Consider the following 21876-nt stretch of genomic DNA (forward strand, 5'->3'; position numbering starts at 1 on the left):
AACCCTGAGCCGGTGAGATTTGAACCGCTGACCTGCTGATCTAGCAGTAGCCTGCAGTGCTGCATTTAACCACTGCGCCACCTTGGCTCCTGCAGTAGAAGACCCTAACGAGCAACAGCTGCTCATTATCCTGCATCCCGAAACAACTCACAGGTTTCTACTGAGTCACAACATATAGGTAGTTCTTGACATAGAACCGCAATTGAGCCCAACATTTCTGTGGTTAAGTGAGATATTTGTTAAGTGAATTTTGCCCCATTTTACGATATTTCTTGCCACAATTGTTAAGTGAAAGACTGCAGTTCATAAGTTGGTTAACCTGGTTAGGTGAATCTGGCTCGCCCATTGACTTTACTTGTCAGAAGGTTGAAAAAGGGGATCACATGACCTTGGGATTCTGCAACGGTCCTAGAGTATATGTCAGTTGCCAAGCATCTGAATTTTGATCACATGATCATGGGGATCCTTAAAAGGTTGCAGCTGTGAAAAACAGCCATAAGTCACTTTTTTCAGTGCCGTTGTAACTTTGAACCGTCACTAAGTGAAATATTGTAAGTCAAGGACTATCTGTAGTTGTTGCTTTGATTAACAATTGTTATCATATATATTTGACAAAATAAATTTTTAACTATCAGCAGAACAGCTTATTTGAACGTATTAACATTATATGCATATTAGGGCTGTATGAGTGAATTCAAAATACATTGTGCTCAAGGCAGAATCAGTTATAATTATATCAAGCCAGAGCAATTTATAATTCACCAGCTGGATCTCATCTTACAAGTCATTTACGATATTGCAAGATAACGTGATAAACTTCATAAATCTTTGCCGCTTATCTGGACTCCCAGACCAGGATAGTATTTCAGGTTTTGTCAGATGACACAACAGGAACAACTCACTGGAATCTTATACTAAATTGTAGACAATTTGTGGCTGAAGGATTGATGTTCATTTGCATTTTATGTGAAGTTTTCTGCTTTCAATAGTAGTAATGAAATAGGTAAGATCCAAACTTGATTACAGAATCGTGGTTCATCCCCTGCCTTTATGGTTGAGTGAAGTTACAGATAAACTATTGCCAGGAAATTTTTATAATTTGAACTAGATTAAAGGTTTATTTTAATATATCCATGTTTTGATTTCTGCATATCATCCGTGTAGAATCCTGCAGTATTGCTCGTTTTCTGAAGAAATGCTTTCAACAAGCCAAGTTTTGATTAATGTTTCTGAAGCAGTTTAACCCATTGGAATTTGAAGTCCTGGAGTAGATTATAGCAATTTTTATTTCCCTGCACATGCTGTGGCCTTATCCACACTGTTTGTTGCCTTGTTGCCAGAATACACCAGCAACAATTACTGGAAGGTAGAAATGGAAAACATCACCCTGAATTCTACTTATCATAAAAATGATCATCAGTTGCATTTTCTTGCCAAGCTTTTAAAAAACCATTTCTCCTTTATGTTGTTCTGAACAGTTCATTCTGTTTTAACTATGGTGTTTTAGTACCTTTTAGGTACTATGTGCTTGAATGAGTCAATAGGTACTCTGATTTTTAATGATTTTCTACAATTTCCTTTCAACTACGATGTTGAAATAGTACAATGGCTAAGATCTTGCTGAACTGATTCCATGTTTCAAAAAATCAGCAGAATTTCTTTTGAAATTGCTAGATGTTCTTGACCTAGCTAGATGTTCTTCTCGCCCTCTCCTTAAAAATAAGTCCAAGGGTGGAGCATTTCATCATTTCTTAAGTATTTTTTTTTTGAAGGACAAACTTGCTCACTTAGAAAAAAATTAAAAATGTAATTCAAATAACAAAATATTCCTACTAAATTCTGAGTTGTTAAATTTCTTTATTGGGGAGGGAAGGCTGGGGGGGGTGTTGGTGGGAGGGTGGGAAGGAGGGATATATCACAAGATGTGTCAGGTTTTAATGTAATTTGACTCCACATGTATACTGTCTTCTCTTATATTTTTATTATTATTATTTCTTTAAAACTAGGATATGTTAAGTATATTGATATGAAGCGGAAATACACCTATGAGAGGAGGAGTGGGAAACAGAAGGGAGAAGGATGATGGGAAGAGAGGGATAGGAGAGAGAGTAAGGGGGGAAGATGAGGAGGAGAAGGAGGAGTGGAATGTAGAGAGAGGAGAAGGAGAAAGGAAGGGGAAGTAGAGTAGGAAAGGATGATGGAGGGAAGAAAGGAGGTAGGAGAGAGGTAGAAGAAAGAGGTGTAGGGAGAGCAGAAGAGCTAATAATGGGTTTTTATTTTTGGGGGCATTGATGACAAGAGGAACTGATGTAATTATTATTTAATACTATATGATACTGGCTATGTAAAGTATACATGTGATTGTATGTTATGAAAATGGAAATAAAAAATATATTTTAAAAACATTTCTTTATTTGAGGCAAAGATTATAATCATTATGTTACTTCACCAATACCCAAAGGGGGTGGGGCATTGGAACTATTAATAAGGTAACTGGAAATATTTTTTATTTAATCGCTTAATTAAAGTATTTATTTAATGTTGTGCCTGTTTGCACATCCAGCTGATTTCCATTCTGTTGATGCTTTTAGATTTTTAGATTTAGATTTTATTAATATTTGTAGGCCGCCCTTTTCCCTGAGGGGACTCAGGGCGGCTCACATAAAATCGGGGAGGGGGAATACAGACGTTAAAATAGAGACATATAATAAAATAGTAAACAACATACATTCATCATTCGGGAGGGGTAACTATCCTTGTCCCCAGGCCTGACGGGCTAGCCAGTTCTTAAGGGCTGTGCGGAAGGCCTGGACGGTGGAGAGGGTACGAATCTCCACGGGGAGCTCGTTCCAAAGGGTCGGGCTACTACTGAGAAGGCCCTCCTCCTTGTAGTTGCCAGCCGACACTGGCTGGCCGATGGGATACGGAGGAGGCCTAATCTGTGAGATCTTATTGGTCGCAGGGATGTAATTGGCAGAAGGCGGTCTCTCAAGTATCCAGATCCACTACCATGTAGGGCTTTATGGGTGACTAATAGCACCTTGAAGCGCATCCGGAGCTCGACAGGTAGCCAGCGCAGCTCGCGGAGGATAGGTGTTATGCGGGTGAACCGAGGTGCACCCACAATCACTCGTGCGGCCGCGTTCTGTACTAGCTGAAGTCGCCGGATGCTCTTCAAGGGCAGCCCCATGTAGAGCACATTGCAGTATTCCAGCCTAGAGGTCACAAGGGCCCGGGTGACTGTTTAACCTGAACATATAAATATATAAACTTAACTAAGAGGGAGAGGCAGATAGACAGTCAGACTTAAAAAAATATATATCCAGGAAGACCTGTTAATCTGAAGTAAAATATAGGCAATTGCTTTCCTGGAGAAAAGATAAGAGGGCACACTTCAAAGGAATTGTCCAATGGGAGGACATAATAGTCTTTGGTCAATTTGAATCCTCTTGGATCTGTTGTAAAAGTTTCTTAGCTCTTAGACTTATATATCGCTTCATAGTACTTTGCAGCCCTCTCTAAGTGGTTTACCGAATCAACATATTGCCCTCAACAATCTGGGTCCTCATTTTACTTTCTTTTTTCTTTTTTTAAATTTTTTTAAAAGTTTTTATTTTACACACATTAACACATCAACAAGAACAAACATATAACTTAAGACAACATAGGAATAAGAAGTTCCATCATATATCATACAGCAGTTCTGTATCGGTTTCTTTGCAGTTAGTGTTTTCCCTTTCTATACCATTCTATCTTACATTCATGATCTCTTTATTTGTTATCCATTTTTATATATAATTCTATATTTATTGATAGTTAGCTATTTGTAACCAAATATTGTTTATCTATAATGTGCTATATATTCTTACTATCATTTATTCTCTTACATACAATTCTAGGTAAACATTCACATGGTTATTCTTTTTCTTTGCCAATCTTATACTATTGTTATTCCATTTAAGAGATTATAGAGTACAGTTTGGATTGTATTGTTTACCATCCCAAACATCTATTATGACACCAGCTTCATTTTTCTTTCTTTTCTTTTCTCTCTCCCTCCTTCTCTATTTCCTTCCTACTTCCTCTCCTTCCCCTTCCTTCTTCCCCTTCCTCTCTCCTACTTTTACTCTCTCTCTTCCCCTTCCTATCCTCTCTCCTTCTCTTTTTCTCCCTTCCTCCCTCCTCTCCTTCTCTTTCTCTCCCTTCCACCTCCCTTTCCTTACCTCTTTCTTCTTCCCTTACCTCTCCTCCACTCTTCCTCTTCCTTTCCTTCTCTTTCTCTCCCTTCCATCCTCCTCTCCTTTCTCTTCCTTCTTCCCTTCTTTCACTACTTTCTTCCTCCTCTCCTTCCTTCTTCCCTCCCTTCTGGGTCCTCATTTTACTGACCTTGAAAGGATGTAAGGATGAGTCAATCTTGAACCTGGTGAGATTTGAGCTGCCAAACTGCTGGCAGCCCATGATCAGCAGAAGTAGCCTGTAGCACTGCACTTTAACCACTGCGCCACCGTGGCTCATTCTTCATTTGAATGCGGTTTTCGTGAACTGGTTTACAGGCAATAACAGCTTAGATGGTCATTGCATATATGCACGTAGACACATAGCATTGAATTATTATTGATTGATTTAAGACTTGGAATACTGCATCCAGTTCTGGTCACCACGAGATAAAAAGATGCTGAGACTCTTTTTAGAGAAGACCAACAAAGATGATAAGATGAACAATGAACAATTGCTGGAACTAGGTATGTCTAGTCCAGTGGTGGGTTTCAAAAATTGTTCGAACCTACTCTGTGGGTGTGGCCTCTTTTGTGGGAGCGGCTTGCCACCCATGTGACCGGATGGGAGTGGCTTGCTGCCCATGTGACCGGATATGAAGATGCCGACGACACTTGTCAGAACCACCTTAAATTACCTCACACACAGCACTGGCATGCATAAGAATAGGATGTAAACTTGTTTTTTTAAAAGGCATCTTTGGTTTGCGTTAAAACAACTTCAACACACGCAATGTTCTGTTGCACCATAAACGCAGTAGTCATCCTTACCTTTCACAGAGGCACTGAGTTTTATAAATAGGAGCATGATGATAGTGTAGAATAATCATATCCAAGGACCAGTGGTGGGTTTCAAAATTTTTTGGAACCTCTTCTGTAGGTGTGGCCTGCTTTCCAGGTCCACTGGTGGAACCTCTTCTAACCGGTTCGGTAGATTTGATGAACTGGTTCTACTGAATAGGTGCGAACTGGTAGGAACCCACCTCTGTTCTAGTCTAGCAAAGAGAAGGACTGGGGTGATATGATTAACAGTCTTCCAGTATGTGAGGGGCAAAAAAAGGGAGGCTCAAACTATTCTCCAAAGCACTTGAGGGCAGGAAAAGAGGTAATGGGTGGAATGTCATTAAAGAGAGATGCAATCTAGTACTAAGGATAACTTTCTTGAGAGCAAGAACAATTCATCAATTGAACAGTTTACCCACAGGAATTGTGAGTGCTCCATCAGTGGAGATTTCAAGAAGAGATTGGGCAGCCATTTGTCCAGAATTATATAGGGTATGCTGCTTGAGCAAAGGATTGGACTAGAAGACTTCCAAGATCCCTTCTTGTTATAGTCTCTTCTGAATACTTTGTTAGTTACGTCATTCCTTATTGTCATCTTGCTATACCTTGGGTTTTTCTCATTTCACTCCAGACTTAAGAACACAAATGTATGTTGGCTTGTAACCTTCAGATCAGAGGTGGATTCCTCCCAGTTCGGCCAAACTGGTAGTGGTGTGCCGGCCTAGGGTGCAGAACTGGCTAGCCACGCCCTTCAACTGGTTCCCCAGTCACCGTCGCTGCCATCTTTTTTTTGAGTTCTGTGCATGTGCAGAACAATTTCCATTGCCCTGTATATGCGTGCGCAGCGCACGCACGAGCGAACCAGCTGTAACTCCAGCTGAAACCCACCCCTGATTCAGATATTTTGCAGATTGTTATTGCTAATTCTTTTCTGCAAATCAGCAAGGTCCTGAAAGTTAAAAGTATGCAATCATATATAGATTTTATAGCATATGTATAAACACACATAAATATACACCTATAATGTTTCCAACATGAATATAAGCAACGTGCGATAAACAATTTATGTCTACTTGTTAAGGTCTACAAAAAAATAATTTATAATTTTAAAATGATTTGTTGCAAAGGAAATGTTTAATTTACATGACCTTTTGTCAAGAAATATTATGATCCAGAAAAATAATTCTATAGAATTCCCTTTTGGGAAAAAATGCATATTGAAATGACTAAAGAAAAATGTGGAAACGCAACCTCAGTTTATAACTGATTTTCCTGTTTGTGTCCATTGTTGCACAGTGTAAGAGAGCGATGTCTAGAAGAGCAAAAGAGGCGGAGACAACGAGCAACCAAGAAAATCAGCACATTTATTGGCACTTTTATACTTTGCTTTGCACCATATGTAATCACGAGGTAAGTTTTATGCCACTTGAGTCCTTTCCAGACAAAGATATATCCAATATTCACTTGGCAACATTCTGCTCTGGATCTTTATTTTTCACTGCACTGACAACTGTGGTCATCTATTGCTTGCATTTTGTTTCTTGCATTATAAATAATCCAATAAACGCTGTGAAGCCTGGAATCAGATTCGCACTGAAGAAGATCAGAATGGTTTAAGAAGGTTGACCATAGAACGCAACAGCTCTTTTATGCATAAATACGAGTCCACATTTATTTCCGTACGGATATTTCAAGTCATAGCAAACAACTTAAGGAAGGTATCATGTCATATATTTCCATAATGTTTATAGACCTGTATTTTATGATGTTCTTATCTAATAAGCCCTTCATGGTATTGGATCTGGGTACTTGAGAGACCGCCTGCTGCCAATTACCTCCAATAGACCGATTAGATCCCACAGATTAGGCCTCCTCCGAATTCCATCCGCCGGCCAATGCCGACTGGCGACTACCCGGAGGAGAGCCTTCTCTGTGGCTGCTCCGACCCTCTGGAACAAGCTCCCCATGGAGATTCGAACCCTCACCACCCTCCAGGCCTTCTGCAAAGCCCTCAAAACCTGGCTGTTCCGACAGGCCTGGGGCTAAAGAGCTGTTGCCCCCGTCTCGAATGGTATGACTGTTGTGAGTTTTAAATTATATATTTTGTTATGCTTGCTGTTTTTTTTTAAATTTTTGTCTGTATCCCCCTCCCTCGGTTCGAGTTGTGAGCCGCCCTGAGTCCCTTTCGGGGGAAAAGGGCAGCATATAAATATAATAAACTGAACTGAACTGAACTAATAAAACTCAGCATTTTGGCCATATAACCTTGAATATTTTCCTGACATTCTCTCATCTTTCTTAGCTCCCTTCAGCTATTACTAGCAACATCTTTGCTCTGTGCCATATTACAAATATATCACCGTAAAAGAACATTTCAAGTACCCTCCACATGGTGATGGCAAGTAATAGCCCAGCTTTATCACTGTGGAGCCTCAAACATGATTTATCACTGCTAAATATATTAAAGAAGTTTAGAAAAATGCTCCCAGTAATAGTAACATAACAGAGAGGGAGTATATAGTCCAAATGGGTAGTCTTTGATTTGTGACCACAGTTGGAACTGAAACTCTGCCACTAAGCTTGATGGTCACTAAATGGAAAGTCACATGACTGTGACAGACCTGTGACCCAACTTCCCATTTGGTCACTAAGAAGTCACCATGGTTAAGTAAATCATGTGTCTGTGACTTGTTATTTTACTTCTGCATTCTCCATTAAGTCTGCTTATCACAAGTTGGTTGGAAAACACATAAATGGCAAACATGTGATTTCAGGATGCTTCAGTGTTTGTAAATGTGACGATTAGTTACAAATTTGTTTTTTTTATAGTATTGTAACTTTGAACAATCACTAGACCTGGCAATTTGAAAGCGAAGATCGCTGGTGATGGAATTATTAATGTATAATAGTGTAAAGTTTAACTAACACAAGATCACAAAAATCTCAGTTCTACCACGATTGTCAAAACAGTTCAATGTTCCTGCAAAATGAAGACTGAGGGGAAAACTGCATTCAAAGACATCATTTATAATTGTTCGAATAGAACTAAATTATTGAAATGTTGATTGCGGTACTTCAGAAACAGCACAAGAGGGGAAAATCAGAAAGATTATGTTAGCTTTTATGAACATTTGGAATGTGTAGATTTACATTTAACAGAACAGTTGATGGAAAAAATGAGAAGATCTTGGCACACATATGAAACTTAAAGCAGTATGCATACTGATGTTAGTTTTCTGGTGCTAATAATTCATTACATATGTCCAAACTGTGGGAGCTTATCAAATGCAGTTCTTATCTTCTACTTCTATATTTTGACTCACAAATCGAAATGTTTATCTGATACATGTAATATCCAACTTCAACAGTTCTTAGAATAAATTATTTATCCAGCTTTGCTATCTCCATATTGGTAGATTTCAAATGTTTTTAGAGCCGAGGTGGCGCAGTGGTTAAATGCAGCACTGCAGGCTACTTCAGCTGACTGCAGTTCTGCAGTTCGGCTGTTCAAATCTCACCGGCTCAGGGTTGGCTCAGCCTTCCATCCTTCTGAGGTGGGTAAAATGAGGACCTGGATTGTTGTTGGGGGCAATATGCTGACTCTGTAAACCACTTAGAGAGGGCTGAAAGCCCTATGAAGCGGTATATAAGTCTAACTGCTATTGCTATTGCTATTGTCCAAAATGTTCAGATATAATAGTCTGTGGTTATACCTATTGAAAATTCTGAAGTGTTGTATTATAGACATATTTGGAGACACTGGATTCAGATAGGCTGATTAAAACATGTTAAATCAAACTCCAAATTTGAAGAGAAAATAGCTTTGGTGCCTTGCAGATAATCATTACATCAGTGGTCCCCAATCGTTTGAGCACCAGGAACCATTTCCATGGAAAAGATTTTTCTGCAGACTGAAGGGGACATGGTTTTGCATGCTGCCTGCATCCCACGGATGAGGCTTTGCTGGTTTGCACAGCGTGGTTGCTGACACGTTGTGGCCCAGTTGCTGGCATGCCGCGATGCAGTGCCGGTCCATGGACCAGGAGTTGAAGATCCCTGATTACATCATCCAGATTTACCTGAGACATTATATTAAAATAATTCCTCCTTACTTCCCCAGTCAACTCTAGACACTAACATGTTGAAAATAGTTAGCTGGGTCTCCTTTTTCCATCAGTATAAGATTTAATTTGCCCTACTATTAGATCAGTGCTTGGAGAAAACAATGCGTTGAGACAGAGAAATACATTGGGGAGAGGAAAGATAATGGATTAGTGTTTCAAAGTATTGGAATGAGAGATAGCTTCTTTTAGATTCTTCTCTGGAGAGTAGCTATATAGATTTTTCATTTTTATGGTGACTGGCTCAAAAGACATATTAGTGCAGAATGACTATTTTTCATTGTATCACTTGATTTTTTTTTGTTTGCTAATTTGTCAGTTGACATATTGATTGTAAAACATTCTTCCATTACAGCTTGGATTCATGCCCATTGTGGTTAGTTTGGGGCATCGGATAAACATAAATAGATGACCCATGAGTTGATAAATTAGATTAGGATGGATAGATATACCATTATGTAGCTGGGTTATATGACCAAAGTAAGATGGTTAAGAACAGATTTGAAAGACAAAAATATCTTCTAAATATAAAGTGTGTTTATAAAGCATAGATAGATGGCAGAGAGAGAAAGAGAGATAGATGATAGATAGATAGATAGATAGATAGATAGATAGAGAGAGAGAGAGAGAGAGAGAGAGAGAGAGAGAGAGAGAGAGGGAGAGAGAGAGAATAGATTCTGATGGATCAGTTTAAAATGGCAAATGTAATTGAATGCTGTCATACACACACACACACAAACACACAAACACACAAACACACACACACACAGACACACACACATATCCAGTGAATACATACATACATCCACCCATGAATTTGTGTTTTGCAATCAAGCAAAATGCTTGATCTTTGCCATTTCTACGTAGCCACTGGAATACGTTTAAGGCAGCTTTCTGTTCTTATAATTAAGGAACACTTAAGGCTCAAAATGAGAATTTGGAACCAAAAAGAAGCTGTGCTCTGCTTGGGCCCCAAATGTGTTCTGAAACTCTTCTAAATTAGACCTAGCTGATAGCATCTTGCAGGGGATAACTATTGCCTATTTTAATTAGTACCTAACATTTGCTGTTTCATACTTAGTTGTTTTCTTGTAATAGGCTAATACTTGAATCATCCTATTATCTGATACTAGCACTGATCAGTTAATGTTAAATGTGCTTAACTTTATCAAATATAGTTAAATTTAAATAATATTTAGACTACCAGTACTGGGTGATGGTTCACCGCAACTATTTTTCTGAGGGAGAATTGGTTTTATTCTTCTAAATATATGTCTCGGTTTTGTCTAATTGATGAATTGTTGATGTGCCATTATGTCACTGTCAACTCTTCATAACAACTTAGATTTTTCTCCTGGATTTACTGTATGTTTACTGTACATTTTAAAAAAAAGATTTTTATTCTTTTAATCCTAATTATGTATTGGGAAGTTGCATGCCATCCAGAATTCCCTGACCGAAGTGATCTGCAATTTCTGAAAATATATAAACAAACAAATTTACTTATACATTATTCATACTTCTGAGTGTCTGTTTATACCATATTGCAATATTTTGCTAGTCTTATTTTTGTCTTCTGTTTTATGTTATGTTGTATCCAATGGATGGAAAATATAACAGATATATACTGACTATTTAAATCAGTGGTAGTCAACCTGGTCCCTACCGCCCACTAGTGGGCGTTCCAGCTTTCATAGTGGGCGGTACGGGTTTGCTGTAACTCTGCTTTATAAATTTTATAAAGTAAAGTTACTTCCCTACTTTATAAATCACCATTACTGTGGAACCGGTGGGCAGTTAGAAAATTTTACTACTAATAGACATACAAAAGTGGGCAGTAGGTATAAAAATGTTGACTATCCCTGGATTAAGTGCTTTTTTAGAAAGCAAGATTGATGACAATTGATCTGCCAGGAAGTTCAAAAACTTCTTTCTATAAACAGACCAAGATACCAAATCCAGTTGTAAAAACATAATATAATGCGGAAGTATTAGAAATAGCAATAGCACCTAGACTTATATACTGCTTCACAGTAGTTTTACAGCCCCCTATAAGCAGTTTACAGAGTCAGCATATTGCCCCTACAATCTGGGTCGTTATTTTACCGACCTCGGAAGGATGGAAGGCTGAGTCAACCTTGAGCCTGGTGAGATTTGAACTGCCAAACTTCAGCTAGCAGTCAGCTAAAGTAGCCTGCAGTGCTGCACTCTAACCACTGTTGAGAGTGCTTGAGAGACCGCCTCCTGCCAATCACCTCCCTACGACCAATTAGATCCCACAGATTAGGCCTCCTCCGAGTACCATCTGCTAGCCAATGTCGACTGTCGACCCCTTGGGGGAGGGCCTTCTCTGTGGCTGCTCTGGCCCTCTGGAACGATCTCCCCATGGAGATCCGGACCCTCACCACTCTCCCAGCTTTCCGCAAAGCCACTAAGACCTGGCTGTTCCGGCAGGCCTGGGGCTGACGAGTTCCCGGCCCCACTTAAGCTGTTGTGACTGTTGTTTTGTTTTTAATTTTGTTTGTCTTGTGTTCTGTTTGTATTTCCCTTCCCTTTGGTTTGTTAGCCGCCCTGAGTCCCTCGGGAATAGGGCGGCATACAAGTTGAATAAACCTGAACCTGAACCACTGTGACAACTATCGAATGTAGAATTCGAAAGGAAGCAACAGAATGTATTAGAAGTAGAAGGAGTTGTAGTAGTAGTAAGAATAGAATGTAAGAATACATTTGAATTATCTTGTTTTCGGATACACAGCAGAACTGATGAATTAGAATGGATGTTCCTAACGAATGTAGCACTATTGTACAGAAAGTCACTAGTATCATTAGACATGTGTCAAAGGTTACATAGCAGCACAGCTTCTACAGACTCCTAACTCCCAATGTTTCCTTTCTTGGAGATGGTTCCTAATTATTGCTCCCCTTTAAATAAGATAAACATGGCCAAAGGAGGAACAGCTCTCCCACTCTGCCTCCTTCAGATGCTCAAACAGACAAACAAAAGACCACTGAGAATATTTCCCTCAATACTTCCCCACCTCACTTACCCCTCAGTTATTCTTGTTAGGTATAACTACTGATTGTTCTGTTATAGAGACTAATTTGATTTTGAACTTAATAACAGCAGCAAGGCTGTTGGTGGCGCAATACTGGAAGAAGGAAGATTTGCCTACTATTCAAGAATGGACATTAAAAGTCACAAATCTAGCAGAGATGGCTAAAATTTCAGGATATCTCAAGGACCATTCAATGAGAGATATAAACTGGAGTGGAGAAGATGGATTGACTATACTCAAAATAAATATGGGACTAAGAAATTCCAGATAGTTTATGACTGAAGAAACAAGGAATGATATAATCTGTTTAGAGTTAGCTTAGCAAAGAGGAGTTAAAGCTCAAATGAAAGATGATACTAACTTTCTTTAAGTTTATTTTAGAACATCTTTGTTAAAGATTTATACCCGGTATTTGTTCTGAGAAGTCGGGGGGGGGGGAGTTGGGGGGGTTGGGGGGAGGGCGGGGGGAGAGGTAAACATTTGCAAAAGTTTTTTTTTCTAAAAAAATTCAATTAAAAAAAATAAACAATACTTGCCCACCTCATTATGTAGTACTTAACAATATAAATCAAAAAAGAAAAAGAAAATCCAAGATTTATTGGGGCATCTTTTTTGTAGCATAGAAATCAATGGCTAATTTCTCCAAAATTGCTTTGTAGTTTAAACACTTGGCAAAAAAAAAAAAAGCAGATTATAGTTTCAAAAAATCATTAGAAAAACAATTGGAAAAAATAATTGGATCAACTACTGCATTTTTAAAAATAGCTTTTTAATGTCATGGTAGTAAACATTGATTCGTTCTTTTAAAGACTCAACAAGATTGAAAAAAGCTTGAATCTGTCATTGATTTAAACTATATATTCTAAAAATTCATGTGATATAGACTTTGTACCAGTTCTATGAATATATTAATATTTATATGATAAATGAGAGTATGATTCATACAGCTATGATTTGGACTAGTGATTAAGGCACCAGGCTAGAAACTGGATAACTGGTCTAATCCAGTGGTGGGGTTCAAAAATTTTTCAAACCTACCCTGTGGGTGTGGCCTCCTTTGTGGGAGTGGCTTGCCGGCCATGTGTTTTTTTCCTCTCTCTCTCTATTTCTCTCTCTCTCTCTCTCCTTCCTTTTGTTTCTCTGTCCCTTTTTCCTTTTTTTATTTCATCTCTCACTTTTTCTTTCTTTTTTTCTTTTTTATTTATTTCTTTCTTCCTTTCTTTCTCTTCCTCTTTCTCTCTCTGTGAGTCTGTGTGTTTGTGTTTGTGTGTGTGTGTGTGTGTGTGTGTGTGTGTCAGTGGTGGGTTTCAAAAAATTTTGGAACCTCTTCTGTAGGTGTGGCCTGCTTTCTGGGCCAGTCACTCTCTCTCAGCCCAATTCAGCTTACAGGGATGTCATTATGAGGAATATCTTAGGCAGAAAGAGTGTGAAGTATGTTTTCTGCCTTTAGTTATTTATAAAAATAATAAAGAAGGAAGAAAATAGATACACTGGTTGGTTCCTACTGGTTTGGACTGGTTCGGCCAAACTGGTAGTGTTTTAGCGGCCTGGGTTGGAACCCGCAGCAACCCAGGCCTGCCACGCTCCTGAACCAGTTTTCCAGGCGCCGCCATCTTGGTTTTCACTTCTGCACATGTACAGAACAATTTTTATTGCACTGCTCTTGCGTGTGCAGCATACATCAAGTGTGCGTGTAGCACGTCCACAAGCTAACTGGCAGTAGTGCCTGCTGGAACCCGCCCCATGATAGATAGATTAATAGATAGATAGATAGATAGATAGATAGATAGATAGATAGATGGATGGATGGATGGATGGATGGATGGATGGATGGATGGATGGATGGATGGATGGATGGATGGATGGATGGATGGATGGATAGATGGATGGACGGACGGACGGACGGATAGATAGATTTGCTAAAATATTTTCTCCTGTTAGAAATCAAGATTGTGAGGGAATTAAGCTTCTTCTCTGGCTCTGATGAGTTCCAGATGCAAAGATACTTTTGAAAATACTGAAACCAGTAAAATTTGTAATCCCATGCCTGGATCAAGAAATGGTCTACACCAGTGGTGGGTTTCAAAAATTGTTTGAACCTACTCGGTGGGTGTGGCTTCCTCTGTGGGAGTGGCTTGCTGCCCATGTGACCGGATGGGAGTGGCTTGCCGCCCATGTGACCGGATATGAAGATGCCGACGACACTTGTCAGAACCACCTTAAATTACCTCACACACAGCACTGGCATGCATAAGAATAGGATGTAAACTTCTTTTTTAAAAGGCATCTTTGGTTTGCGTTAAAACAACTTCAACACACGCAATGTTCTGATTGCACCACAAACGCAGTAGCCATCCTTACCTTTCACAGAGGCACTGAGTTTTATAAACATGAGCATGATAGTGTAGAATCATCATATCCAAGGACCAGTGGTGGGTTTCAAAATTTTTTGGAACCTCTTCAGTAGGTGTGGCCTGCTTTCCGGGTCCACTGGTGGAACCTCTTCTAACCGGTTCGGTAGATTTGACGAACCGGTTCTACCGAATAGGTGCCAACTGGTAGGAACCCACCTCTGGTCTACACCAGTGTGTCTCAACCTTGGAAACTTTAAAAGTTCGTAGAATGCTGGGATTCAACTCCCAGCATTCTGGAAAGTTGAAGTCACACATCTTAAAATTGCTAAGGTTGAGACACTCTGATCTAGACTCACATAATGATAATAGCTACTGCCTACAATTTATCTCTTAGAATAATGGCTTAAAGTTATCTTTTGCTGTCTTCTTGATGTAGTTTATATAGTCTTTTATTACTCCCACCCAAAAAAGGAGGAGGGAGAAAGTTACATCCAGCCTTTTAAAGTTCAAGTCATAATTGCATCTAAAACACTTGCTTGATTTCCTAACAGAAAAAATTGCCAAGCTGTATAAAGGTCATAATTCATTATTTTCAATATGCATTGAAAGGTTTATTTCAGTGTGCATGGATTGAATCCCAGTGGCTAATATCTATTTTTTCAAAGCTATGTATAGATTCTTAAAGATTAATCAATTGACATTAGTGTATGAGTTATATTTTTCCTACAGAGAACTACTTTAGCATTTCCTCTAAATTCTCTTGTTTCTTCTCTTTGACAACAATACTGTAAAACCTTCTGAGTGCTGAGAAATTCAAAATGGTACATTTAAATATTTTTAATGGAGATCTTACACATAAGAATGGGACTTGCTACGTGTGATAGAAAATCCTGAAACTGACAGTTTGACAGAAATTAATTATAAGAAAGTGGAACTAATTGTTCACTTGAAGGTAGTATGTGCTACAGCTTTCCAATGCTAGCATTATATTGTGTTACTCATAAATATTCTTGGTGTATTAGTTCATTATAGTTTACCTCTGTAGCAGTGGTGAGTTTCAAAAATTGTTCGAACCTACTCTGTGGGTGTGGCCTTCTTCGTGGGAGTGGCTTGCCACCCATGTGACCGGATGGGAGTGGCTTGCCGCCCATGTGACCGGATGGGAGTGGCTTGCCGCCCATGTGACCGGATATGAAGATGCCGACAACACTTGTAAGAACCACCTTAAATTACCTCACACACAGCACTGGCATGCATAAGAATAGGATGTAAACTTGTTTTTTTAAAAGGCGTCTTTGGTTTGTGTTAAAACAACTTCAACACACGCAATGTTCTGATTGCACCACAAACGCAGTAGTCATCCTTACCTTTCACAGAGGCACTGAGTTTTATAAATATGAGCATGAGAGTGTATAATAATCATATCCAAGGGCCAGTGGTGGGTTTCAAAATTTTTTGGAGCCTCTTCTGTAGGTGTGGCCTGCTTTCCGGGTCCACTGGTGGAACCTCTTCTAACCGGAACTGGTAGGAACTCACCTCTGCTCTGTAGATGCAATTTTCAGCATGTTCTTGACTGGACAGGTAAAGTTATTTATGAAGGGAAATTTCCAAAAGACTTAATGTGAGCTAAGAGCAGAGGTGGCGCAGTGGTTAAATGCAGCACTGCAGGCTACTTCAGCTGACTGCAGTTCTGCAGTTCGGCTGTTCAAATCTCACCGGCTCAGGGTTGACTCAGCCTTCCATCCTTCCGAGGTGGGTAAAATGAGGAGCCAGATTGTTGTTGGGGGCAATATGCTGACTCTGTAAACCGCTTAGAGAGGGCTGAAAGTCTAACTGCTATTGCTATTGCTATACAAGGGTGCTTTTTCAAGAGGCAACTGGACTTTCTGTTTTTTTTTGAAGATGTTTCACTTCTCATCCAAGAAGCTTCTTCAGCTCTGACTGGATGGTGGGGAATGGAAGTATTTATACTCCTTTCAGACAACTGGTCATTTGCATCATTTTACAGAGTCATTGAGGCCACCTGGAGGTTTATGTGTCATCAGGGTCACCCGGGTATTGCAAATGGGAGTGGAACCTTCTTGGAATTGTTGAAAGGACCGTGTTGTAGACTGGAGATGGATGATGTGGTATCCCTCCCCTCTGTTGAGAGAGAACTGTTCAATTTTGACATAGATGGCCTCTTTGACCCCTCTTTCAAACCAGCGGTCCTTTCTGTCCAAAATGTGGACTTTGCTGACCTCAGAAAAGTGGCCTTTGTCTTTTAAATGCAGACTGATAAAGGCTATACAGATAAACCTCCAGGTGGCCTCAATGACTCTCTAAAAGAATACAAATGACCCACTGTCTACAAGGACTATAAATCCATCCATTTCCCACCATCCAGTCAGAGCTGAAGAAGCTTCTTGGATGAAAAGCGAAACATTTCCAAAGAAAACCCAGAAAGTCAAGTTGTCTCTTGAAAAAGCACCTTTGGGGCAACCATGGGCTATATGACTGAGAGTCTCCATATACATACACAGGAGGGGAGGAGAGACCAACCATCACTTATTAAATGAAAAAAGAGGCACTTGTGCCTTTTCTCTCTCTTGCTGATCATCCAATTAGCACTAGGAAGGTTACAGTAGGGAGATATAGCCTGATTCTTTGCCTAGCAATGTTAACCAAAAATAAATAAATCATAATACCCATTAAAAATTATCAGTTGGAAAAAAAAACCCAATCAAGCCAGTTCTCTGCAGATCAGAGGTGGATTCCTACCAGTTCACACCAGTTCGGTAGAACCGGTTCGTCAAATCTACCGAACCAGTTAGAAGAGGTTCCACCAGTGGACCCAGAAAGCAGGCCACACGTACAGAAGAGGTTCCAAACATTTTTTAAACCCACCACTGACACACACACACACACACAGAGAGAGAGAGAGAGAGAGACAGACAGACAGACAGACAGACAGACAGACAGACAGACTCACACAGAGAGAGAAAGAGAAAGAAAGGAAGAAAGAAATAAAGAAAAAAAGAAAGAAAAAGTGAGCGAGAGATGAAAGAAAAAAAGGAAAAAGGGACAGAGAGACAAAAGGAAGGAAAGAGAGAGAGGGGGGGGAGAGAGAGAGAGAGAACACATGGCCGGCAAGCCACTCCCACCAGGTCACATGGCCGGCAAGCCACTCCCACAAAGGAGGCCACACCCACAGAGTAGGTTCGAAATTTTTTTGAAACCCACCACTGCTGCAGATCATTTGTCTCCACAAATGGCATAAATCCAATGGATTTAATATAGTTTCAACATGAGGTACCCAATCTCATTTTGATATAAAACATGTGGCGTATTTCTTACAGATGTATTTATATTGACTGGAGAACATGTATAAGCAGAGTTTTATTTATTTCCAGCAATAGCTTGTTACTTTCTTATGCATATAAATTTCCCAGAGATTATAAATTTGGTAGAGGTGGAGTTATGATATTTTAATATAGATCATTCACATGCTTGATATGTTTATCTGATGCTAATTTTTTTTCTTTCTCTCTTTTTTTTTCTTGGCAGATTACTAGAATTGTCATCAATAGTTCCCATCAATGCTCATTGGGGAGTTATTTCTAAGTGCTTGGCCTATAGTAAAGCTGTTTCAGATCCCTTTGTGTATTCTTTGTTACGACACCAGTACAAGAAAACGTGGAAAGACATAATAAATAAGATGCTGAAAAGAGGCTCAATAAATTCATCAGCTCTCACAAGTGAATCACAAAGTCGACATTTTTTGCAAGGGAACGAATGAAGAGGCAAGAACTATTTTTGAAAATGTAGCATAAAGCTGATGGACAAAAGCTGAGGAATGATAGGCAGGAATCATCAGCTGACAATATTTTGGAAAGCCTGCCTGTTAAGTGTTCAGCAATTTAGGTAATTAATTTCAAATCAAAGTTGGATGCCTTTTAATTCTGATGTACAATATAGCCTACTGCAAGATCTCCTTCAGTTCCATGAAATACGTCCATTCATATCCACAAAGACATAAGCTTGTCTTTATTTAAACGTGGATTTGGTATGAATTATAGTAAAGGATGGCGATTACATACCTACCAACATAAAAACACTGGACAACCTTGTAACACTTTTATTATGTGACGGCAAATTGACACCTGCTAAAATGTGATTACATAAACTACACGATCTATTCTAAATATACATGACTATTCTTCCTAAGATATGGCTATGTGAGGTCATACTTAATTGCACATAAACCTGTTGGGTGGGAATCAGAGTATCTCTTCTATAGATCCTTAGTGTGAGGTTCTGCTTTTGTTATGTGCAAACACAAGAAAGGTATTATTATTATTGAGCCAGGACCCTGCTCATATTTTTTAAAGCAATGCTAATGCCCCTTACACGCTAAAGCATTTTCACACATCAAAAGGGGGATACCATGCGAATTTCAAGTATTAACTACACTGCTTCCTTATTTTCAGTTAAAGCTATAGAAGCTTTTATGGTCCACCATCTCAGTGGTTGTGAAGAACCACCGTTGTATGAGATAATATATTCTGCAATCTGCATGTGTCCATTGGGGGACAGGTGTAATCTTTTCCTTCTGGTCTTTCTCAATTGTGTGCTACACTGACATCCCACAAGAGAGGAAGCTGTGTGCACATTTCACCTAAATTGTTTCCATATTGCTATGGTTTTTCTGACTGTGAAAAAAAATATATATACCTGAAGTGTTTTGCATTAATGTGAGTCTGCACATTACACTGGCTAAATACAGGCTGCTGGCAGTCTTAGAATGTAATCTTCTTCACAATGGGAGTCATTGTGAACATTGTGTTCTATCTGGTCCTGAAGCCCTGATTGACAGCTTCAAGAGGTGTGTATAAAGAAATGTTGTACAGGACTCCTTTGTCAGTGCTCAGAACTGGATCAAAACGTTTGCACAGGTTCTACACAGACACTTCTATGAGCTCACTGTATTTGTTTATGAAAGTATTTATGTTGAAAACAATGTATGAAAAAAAAACATGTTTAAGTTCGAATCTACCATCAAGTGAATTGGAACAATGTTAGACATTTCTTTCCAGTAACTGGAATGCTTAAACCAGAAGAAACATTGGGAATTTATTCACACATTTCGAGAATAATAATAAGAAAACATTCAAGCTGAGTAATGTAAAATGGAAGGATGTATTATTCAGGCTTCTGTTTATTCTTTTCTTTCCTTTTTTGTGAGTTATGTTGAGATGTGGAATTCTACTGATGCTGAATCCCCTTCACTTACTGGTATTTCATCTGTACCCAGTGTGCTATTTGTGCGCATCGATCCACATCAAAAAAGCTGGACAAGTTCATTCTCTTTTTTCTGCACAAATTTACGAAATAAAATTGCCACACCTAAATAAGACCCTTTCTCACTGTTCTGTACAACTGTATTTAAAATTAGCTGCCATTGTACAAATATTCCAGAATACGTAATTCTTATTTTAAGATATAGGAGTTCAGGCTTAGCTTTCTATCCTGCCTGTTGATATATTTTTTTTGGTGCATTGATAATTGGGGTTGGAAGGGAGGAAATGGTTGGATTTTAGAATTATAATTGCAAGAAAATTGTCTCTTAGGTAAAAATAAAAACAATCTATTTGGGGGAATAGAAAGTATGGATACATGTATACAGGGCAATGAGAAATCCAACAGATATAGGTAATGGCAACAGTTTTCTCCCTTCTTTTTTCTTTGTGCTTATATGTAGATAGATGTTAAAATAGATTTAGCAATAGCAATAGCAGTTAGACTTATATACCGCTTCATAGGGCTTTCAGCCCTCTCTAAGCGGTTTACAGAGTCAGCATATCGCCCGCACAGTCTGGGTCCTCATTTCACCCACCTCGGAAGGATGGAAGGCTGAGTCAACCTTGAGCCGGTGAGATTTGAACCGCTGAACTGCTGAACTGCAGATAGCAGTCAGCTGAAGTGGCCTGCACTCTAACCACTGCACCATCTCGGCTCATTCAGATTTATGCTAAATGGGTCTTTTTTTAAAATGAGGAAAGGGTGTGAAACAAAAATCTAGCAGCTTTGATTAAAAAATATGCCTTCTGAGAATTTTAGCTATATTTAGAATCATAACAGATATGATATTTATTATCTGAAGTTGCATCTCTCTCGCTCTATCTCACACACACACATCAAATGAATAATATATTTTTATATATTAATATGACACCCACACCCATCCAGAATTGGGGCATCTAAATAACTTTCATTAAAAATTACCATGTTTTTGTCCTCAATGTATCATTCAGAGGATGAACTTTCCTGATTTTACATCTTCTGAAAACTTCATTGCTCAAAAACTCTTTTGCATACATGATTCCCCCTATTTAAATCTACTTCAAGCATTGAAAAGGTTTAGCCCTTTTCAGAAAAAGAATTGTAATGAATGAACAGCCAAGCATAAGGTTCCTGCTCTTATGGAAGGTTATAATCATATTTATACTTTCCTCATAGATCTTTCTGATATCAAATAATATCTTCATTTACAAAAAGAGCTACTTTTTCCTTAGAAATAAATGGTATTTCATTCTCCTGCAATGATTTAGGGGTAACTATGTATGGATCTAATCCTAAACTCTCCCACAATCATATAAAACAGTATTGGAATCTCTTTTCATTCCTTCCTTCCTTCCTTCCTTCCTTCCTCCCTCCCTCCCTCCCTCCCTCCCTCTCTCCCACCCATTTAGTTGACACATTACTTATAATAGAATGACTTGATATATGATACACATACAGTTGCCAATTATATTTTAACTAATAATTTTTTATCTTACTTTTTAATAATATTAATTTGAGGTCAGCAGAAGCTACCTTTTCCATGAGAATACTTCCACGTCATTATTATTTTCTTTCGAAACTGTTAAACAAGAGAAAGACACAATAATTTCCAGTTAATTTATATTGCTGTTTCTAGATAACTATCATCACTGCATTTAAAAAACCATTTGGTTTCAATCATTTTGTTTTCGTATTTATCGGGGGTGGGTTCCTGCCAGTTCTAGCCTCTTCTACAGAAGAGGTTCCACAAATCTACAGTGCCGTTTAGAACTGGTTCCAGCTCCCCCCCACCGCCCGATTCTCCAGAGGGCTTTTGTGAAGTCACTGGATTCCTTCAGACTTCTTGTCATTTTCACAAAGTGTGGTGTTTTTGTTGTACAATTAAGATCAAAGCAGACAATATTTAGGTTGGAGTCAACTTTCTCTCTGTGCATCTGTAATAAACTGCATTTCTCTTTTGCAATGA

General features: G+C 38.9%; 1 protein-coding gene across 1 annotated transcript in view; it reads left to right on the top strand.

Moving 5' to 3' along the window:
• Positions 1 to 20518, top strand: part of GPR26 (G protein-coupled receptor 26) — a 35185-nt gene extending 14667 nt beyond the window's left edge. Inside the window, exons 2-3 of the mRNA XM_087725941.1 lie at positions 6354 to 6467; positions 18135 to 20518. Of these exons, the coding sequence (XP_087582067.1) occupies positions 6354 to 6467; positions 18135 to 18366 (346 nt within the window). The 3' untranslated portion in view covers positions 18367 to 20518. The remainder of the gene's footprint in view (positions 1 to 6353; positions 6468 to 18134) is intronic.
• Positions 20519 to 21876: the final 1358 nt, after the last annotated feature.

This window comes from Thamnophis sirtalis, unplaced genomic scaffold (genome assembly GCF_051295495.1).
Source record: "Thamnophis sirtalis isolate CommonGarterSnake01/CBP01778 unplaced genomic scaffold, rThaSir2_p1.2 scaffold_11, whole genome shotgun sequence".
Classification (NCBI taxonomy): domain Eukaryota; kingdom Metazoa; phylum Chordata; class Lepidosauria; order Squamata; family Natricidae; genus Thamnophis; species Thamnophis sirtalis.